The 7500-nt window shown below is 42.2% G+C and overlaps 1 protein-coding gene across 2 annotated transcripts in view; it reads left to right on the top strand.

The window, feature by feature from the left end:
• Positions 1–5467: 5467 nt before the first annotated feature.
• The window catches only part of LOC128688499 (angiopoietin-1), a 45131-nt gene continuing 43098 nt past the window's right edge, over positions 5468–7500 (top strand). The window contains exons 1-2 of one of the 2 annotated variants that reach the window (XM_070084414.1): positions 5550–5690; positions 5971–6756. In XM_070084414.1, coding sequence (XP_069940515.1) covers positions 6004–6756 — 753 coding nt within the window. In that variant the 5' untranslated portion in view covers positions 5550–5690; positions 5971–6003. Of the gene's footprint in view, positions 6757–7500 lie in introns of both variants that reach the window. The other variant, XM_070084415.1, reaches the window with a different exon arrangement.

Below are 7500 nucleotides of genomic sequence, written 5' to 3'. Positions count from 1 at the left end.
AGACTCGAGTCATCCTGGATATATATGATCTCAGATGAAGTGATGTTCTGGAGAAGGGTACAGCCAGAGTGAAGTTGCTGCTTTCTGCCCGTCTTGTGGTATGGAAGCTTGCTTCACGCTGTTCTCGAAGTGAATCCAAGTGTGGTAGTTTGCCAATATTGGTTTTGTACATAACAGTAAGGCCACCCACAACCCTACTGTGTTGAAAGCTCTGCTGAAATGACAGATCTATCCAGCATGGGTCCAGGCGAGAGATGAGACGTCTTGCTCTGTTCTCTACTCTGTCAAGCAGTCGCAGATGAGAGGTGGTGGCAGGCAAACCAAGAAAGTGGAGCATACTCAAGGTGTGAGCGTACTTGTGCCTCATACAGAATCTTGCAACCCCTACTGTCAAGCAGATGCGAGATACGGCGAAGTGCTGTAAGCTTCCTGGCTGCCTTGTTTGCAAGATTTACAACGTGGTTCTTCATGGTCAGTTTGGAGCCATATTTCACCCCTAGGTACCAACACCCTCTCATTCATCCTTACTACTGCACCGACATTACCCTCATGGTGCCTAGAGACCATCATCATTTGTGTTCTCTCTGGTGCAAATGTTACTTGTTATCTAGTTCCCCAAGCTGACATAGCTCTTAGCTGGTGATTGATGTAGCTTAGAGCAGCTGGCATTTCTTCTCTTGGATAAGTGAATGTCAGTGTACAGTTGTTTGCATATGCATGGAATTCTTTGATGAGATGAAGAATGTCCTTGAAATAGACATTCCATAACAATGGTCCCAGCATGCTTCCTTGTGGAACACTTGCCCCAATAGGATGTCTTGCTGATTCCGTTCCATTGACAACTGCCCTTAGAGATCCACCATGAAGGTAATCACTGAGGAGACATAGCGTAGAGCCTGCCATTCCCAGAGCTTGCAGTTTTGCTAAGAGGCCCTGGTGCCACACCAAGCCTAACCCTGACTACTACATCATCAGCCAGTCTGTTCACACTTTTAGTTGCTCCATGAACGTACTTATCTATGTTCATGTTATCATAATGCAGTTAGAAGCTACTCAGGCTTCTAACTGCTTTTATAAATCATTATTTCATTATTATAAACTATTACCCTTGGATAGAGAATGTCGTGAGTACTTGATAAGTAATCTAATGTTTGAAGTTAATATCCTGGTGTGTGTTCGAGTCTCCGTTCCAATTAGGTTGTAAAATAGCGCAATTTGTAACTGTCGACAAATTTCGGGCTGTGTATTCGTACGTTGGTTTGCGTGTGGCTAAGCAGTAACAAACTGGATGATCAAGCCCTGATCCACCGAAAAGTCTGGTCATGGACCGGACCCCGGGGGCGTTGACCCTCGAAACAACCTTCACGTATATTCCAGGTAACACTGCACCACGATTTTATTTTCCTAATATGGTATATTAAAGGCAGTTAATTCTCCGTTTGCAACTGAGTCTACATTTTACCTGGGGATTAAAGTAATCTCTCATATATACACTAAAAGACATGGTATAAACCTTGGTAATAAATACCGACAAGTTGGTTTAGAAAGACACGTAAGCAAACACTATAACATATTTATTAGAAAACGTTTCGGTCCTGGGACCTTGATCACTTCTAACATACAGAGGTAGAAAGACATTATATATATAGGCGGAGAGTGAGATGTGACGCACGTGACCTGAGGAATATCATAAGAACATAAGAATGGAGGAACACTGTAGAAGGCCTACTGGCCCATGCGAGGCAGGTCCTTATCAAAACAACCTCTACCTATGATGAGGACCAGTAGACGATGAAATCATGTGACTCCTGTGTTGTTGGGTTGGTGCTGCTTAAGTATCATGTATGCCAATGTTTTTGAAATTTTGTAGTTTCCAGTGTTGCGTTCTATAGTGTCGGTGACGGTGATTAGTGAGGCTTCTAGGCACCGTCGGCGTCTGAGGTCTGGTTCGGTGAGAACGAGTTGTGCCTCGTTCCAGTTCATCAAATGCCCCGTGGAGTCTCTGTGGAGGACACAGGCGTACCTTACATCGTCTCTGTTAGAGGCATTTCGATGCTCATTCAGGCGGACTGCAAGATCTCTGCCTGTCTCGCCTACATATTTCTTGGGACAGAACCCACAGGGGATAGTGTAGACGCCTGCTGTAGAAGTTAGAGGTGTGGGGCTGCGTTTAGTAGTGAGGTCTTTGATAGAGGATGTGTTTATGGTGGAAACGTTGATGTTACTCATAGCAAGTGCCCGGCGAGTATTCGTGGCAACATCGCCACATGGGAGTATTATGAACTGTTTAGGGGGCTGTTCCATGGGCGGTTTGTTGAGGATAGCTTGTGCCTTGAGTCTGCAATCTCGGATGAAGAAAGATGGGAACTGAAGACGTGTAAAGGCTTGTGTTATGTAAGTGCATTCTTCTTCTAGAAAACAAGGGCTGGAGATGCGAAGAGCTCTCAAGAAGAAGCCAATGAGGACTCCTCTCTTAGTGCGGGTATCTTGGTGTGAATAAAAGTGTATAAGATCGTCCTTGTTGGTAGGTTTTCTATACACTTTGAAGAGAAGTTTGTCACTGTCGGGAGATCTGCACAGTAGAACGTCGAGGAAAGGAAGTTTGCCATCATTTTCGAGTTCAAGTGTAAACTTTATTGATGGTTCAACTGCATTGATCTTGTTGAGAAGGGCCTGGATATTGAGACGTCTTGGATAGAAAACCAATATATCATCAACGTATCTTAGCGATCTAGTGGAACTGTGTGTTAATTTCAACTTCTTCAAGTATCAGGACAACTGTTACAAACAATGCTTTGGGATGGCAATGGGCAGCCCGCTCAGTGCTGTGCTTGCCAACCTCTTCATGGAAAACTTGGAGACAGAGAAATTCAGCACCCTCATTCCCAACACCGTTACCTGGCTAAGATACGTTGATGATATATTGGTTTTCTATCCAAGACGTCTCAATATCCAGGCCCTTCTCAACAAGATCAATGCAGTTGAACCATCAATAAAGTTTACACTTGAACTCGAAAATGATGGCAAACTTCCTTTCCTCGACGTTCTACTGTGCAGATCTCCCGACAGTGACAAACTTCTCTTCAAAGTGTATAGAAAACCTACCAACAAGGACGATCTTATACACTTTTATTCACACCAAGACACCCGCACTAAGAGAGGAGTCCTCATTGGCTTCTTCTTGAGAGCTCTTCGCATCTCCAGCCCTTGTTTTCTAGAAGAAGAATGCACTTACATAACACAAGCCTTTACACGTCTTCAGTTCCCATCTTTCTTCATCCGAGATTGCAGACTCAAGGCACAAGCTATCCTCAACAAACCGCCCATGGAACAGCCCCCTAAACAGTTCATAGTACTCCCATGTGGCGATGTTGCCACGAATACTCGCCGGGCACTTGCTATGAGTAACATCAACGTTTCCACCATAAACACATCCTCTATCAAAGACCTCACTACTAAACGCAGCCCCACACCTCTAACTTCTACAGCAGGCGTCTACACTATCCCCTGTGGGTTCTGTCCCAAGAAATATGTAGGCGAGACAGGCAGAGATCTTGCAGTCCGCCTGAATGAGCATCGAAATGCCTCTAACAGAGACGATGTAAGGTACGCCTGTGTCCTCCACAGAGACTCCACGGGGCATTTGATGAACTGGAACGAGGCACAACTCGTTCTCACCGAACCAGACCTCAGACGCCGACGGTGCCTAGAAGCCTCACTAATCACCGTCACCGACACTATAGAACGCAACACTGGAAACTACAAAATTTCAAAAACATTGGCATACATGATATTTAAGCAGCACCAACCCAACAACACAGGAGTCACATGATTTCATCGTCTACTGGTCCTCATCATAGGCAGAGGTTGTTTTGATAAGGACCTGCCTCGCATGGGCCAGTAGGCCTTCTACAGTGTTCCTCCATTCTTATGTTCTTATGATATTCCTCAGGTCACGTGCGTCACATCTCACTCTCCGCCTATATATATAATGTCTTTCTACCTCTGTATGTTAGAAGTGATCAAGGTCCCAGGACCGAAACGTTTTCTAATAAATATGTTATAGTGTTTGCTTACGTGTCTTTCTAAACCAACTAAAAGACATACACCTCTCAGTACGCATAACACAGAATAATTTAATTAAAGCCTATCACCTAAAATGGGGTCTTTAGACCACAGGTAACGTATTCACCACTAATTAAGAAAATTTTCATCGTTAGCCGAGGGATTAAGTTAAACTGTCAGTATATATAAACAGAGAGATACACGCCTTTAGGTGTATCTAGTTTACCGTATTTAAAATATAATATTTGAAAAGTGTACTGCACGTAAGGATATATCTGACTGAGGTGTGTTTATGTTTGATATTGTTATATATTTATTGTTTAATTTATTACATAATCAGCGAGGAATTAGTTTAATTTTTAATATTGTGTGACAGTAATTCATTATTTTTTCTCCCTATTATGAGTTTAATTTAACTTTTTATTCTTTCTCTCTATTTTAACACATAATGTATTACTGTCCCTCTTGAGCGTTGTACTTATCTGTACTTTACTAATCCATACTTATCTGTACTTAAAACTTTTCATTTAAATCCAGCTGGATACTAGGTCTGTTTTACGTTTAGCTGACGGAGGATCGAGTCTACGCCTCTCCTTTAAATAAAAACAAAATTTTTAAATTTCTGCGCCGAGTTTCGTGACATTTACTCGAACTCATTCCAGCAGCCGTTTTTTCGATCGTCCCTATAGTCGCTCCAGGATATCTTGTGTCCAGGAGAGGGAAGAGAAGGTCCAAAGGGAGACTTGTTAACATTGTACAAAGTATTCAGAGGATTCGAAAGAACAGAGAAACCGGAACGAGAGGACATAGACGGAAGTTAAATATATATAGTCATGGAGGGATGTTAGGTAATACTTATTCAGTCTGAGTGTGGGAAAGAGTGAAATGAATTGAAAGGGGAAGTGGAAGAAGAAGGAGAAGAAGAAGAAGAAGAAGAAGAAGCAGAAGAAGAAGAAGGAGAAGAAGAAGAAGAAGAAGAAGAAGAAGAAGAAGAAGAAGAAGAAGAAGAAGAAGAAGAAGAAGAAGAAGAAGAAGAAGAAGAAGAAGAAGAAGCTAATAAATAACACGAAGAGAATGAAAATAAAAAAAGACTAATATGACAAAAATAATAAGAAGAAACGAATAACAAGAAAAAGATGAGCAGAAAGAAATAGTAAGGATGGAATAATAAGAAGGGAATTATAATTAGAAAGAATAAACAGAAAGTAATAACAAGTGAAATTAAGTGTAATGAAGTAACAGTAGAACATTCACAGCGTCAAGGAACAGTAAAGAAAGATAAGGAAATGAAGGTAAAAAAAAAAATGTTAGGAGGGGGAATCTCCAAGGAGTAAACAGAGAGCTGGTGTTCGTGTGGGATATTTGTGTTGAATCTCCTCCATGTAGCCAACCAGTTCCCCTTCAGCCTTGGTGCAGTGTGGGCACTGTTCCTCAAGTTCTCTCTCTCCCCTCACTTAACTTATCTCTTTCACATCCTCCTCATTCACCCCCTCATTTAATCTCGCCCCCCTCACCGCTCTCCAGTCCATTTGTCACCTCAGGAACATCTGAGGACGCTGCTGCAAGATTTACCTTGAAGGGCTTCGAAGACATCCTCTCCTTTTCATCGGTCAGGCCCGGTCCAGGTGGGTGCCAGAAAATACGTCACAAGGTCACTCACTCGTTTTTGAGGACACACTGGAAGAGAATTCTCTAAAAAAAAAAAAAAGTAATATACGGCGAAATTATCCACTCTGGCTTTTAAATAAATGAAAATATTTGTGTGGGTTAATTCACAAACACAATTTCAAAAGGAAAGAAGAAAAAAATGCCTTTGATACTGAAATGAAAAGCTAACTCTGAAATATATAAACATATCTATACCAACAGTCTTTCCTTTGAAGACATTAGGTGTCCATTTTCCAGGTAGTGAGCACCAGATACTCTTCCGTCAGCGTCATGATAAATTACCGAGATTTTAGGGTGTTATGGCTGCTAGTGGCGGTGTCGGCATCGTCTTCTTCTGCAGATTATGAGTACACCCCCGTTGAGGACCCGCTACAGTCTGTCTGGGACCGCCTCGATAACCTCTCGCAAGAGATCTTCAAGGTGTTCCAGGAAAAGTTGGAAAATCAATTCCAGCAACTGCAGAGGGAAATGAATGAAAAGTTAGAGTCTGTCAAGTCGAAGGTAGAAGTTAAGACTAGCGCCATCAACAACAACATCATGAACAACCTCGGGCACGTGGATAATAAGATGGCCGAAATAAATAGGACCATAACCTCCTGGATGCAGAACTACTACGACGGCCACGTTCGTAATGACCTAGACGAGGCTCGAAGGAAAATAGAGGAACACGTTGACGTCAAAATTTCAGCACTTGAGAACAAGTTCGTGGGAAATATAAACATTCTGATGAATCTTTTAGCCGGCAATGCTTCACGGTCGTCTGGAAGCCTGTTGCCATCAGACGCGACCGTTCCAGCCGGCTCTTCGGCTCTTGTGGAACAAAGGATCAGTAACACAGTGACTACGGCGGTGACGTCTTTGGAGTCCAACTTGAGAGATCAACTGACGCACATCTCTAACGTTGTCACCTCCAGCCATTCTATCGTCGACACCATTAACACCCATGTTTCCAAGATCAATGACAAGCTATCTAGCGGGGACGGCGAAACCGGAACCGGCACTCACTCCTGCCTAAATGACTCGGTAAGTTTAACTTTAGTTCTCTAGGAAGTGACTTTAAACAGTATAATGTAGTGGGCCTGTTAAACCAAGAAGGTAGATTCAGCCAATCTCTTTCAAGCACTCCGATAACTGCTTAAGAGCAGCCACCTCCACAGGGTGAGTTCTGGATATTTTGAATGACTAGCTGAGATCCTCTCATAATGTATGGACTGTCTGAGTATAGACAAAATATACCTATATGGAATCAAATTTAATTAAATCTTACACGATAGTTGAATGATCCATACGGGATTAGTTATCAAACGGAATATACTACTACTACTACTACTGCTACTACTACTGCTACCACTACTACTACCATGATTATTATTATTATTACTACTACTACTACTACTACTACTAATAATAATAATAATAATAATAATAATCTTCCAAGAACCTGGTCATGGACCGGGCCGCAGGGGCGTTGACCCCCGGAACACCCTCCAGGTAAGATAGGAAACCTTGACAATCCCTGGTTCTGCTGGACTCAAAGCCTGGAGTGGTATGTGCTGTTTTATGCTGCAGAGAGTTTGTACTGTTGCTGAATTAGTGATAGAAAACCTCTTTGTTGTAGTAGTGACAGTATTAATAGTAATTATACCATTAGGACAAATTACTAGAACTAGCAAGAGTAGCACTAGTGCAGGAATAATTTAATGCTTATTACTCTTAATGTTTATTAGTTTTAGGTGATTACGTTAAATCAATAGGAATCACGAGCGA

This window comes from Cherax quadricarinatus, chromosome 13 (assembly GCF_038502225.1).
Source record: "Cherax quadricarinatus isolate ZL_2023a chromosome 13, ASM3850222v1, whole genome shotgun sequence".
In the NCBI taxonomy this organism is placed as follows: domain Eukaryota; kingdom Metazoa; phylum Arthropoda; class Malacostraca; order Decapoda; family Parastacidae; genus Cherax; species Cherax quadricarinatus.
Note: the sequence above shows the minus strand (reverse complement) of the source record. Positions and strands in the feature narration are given on the sequence as shown.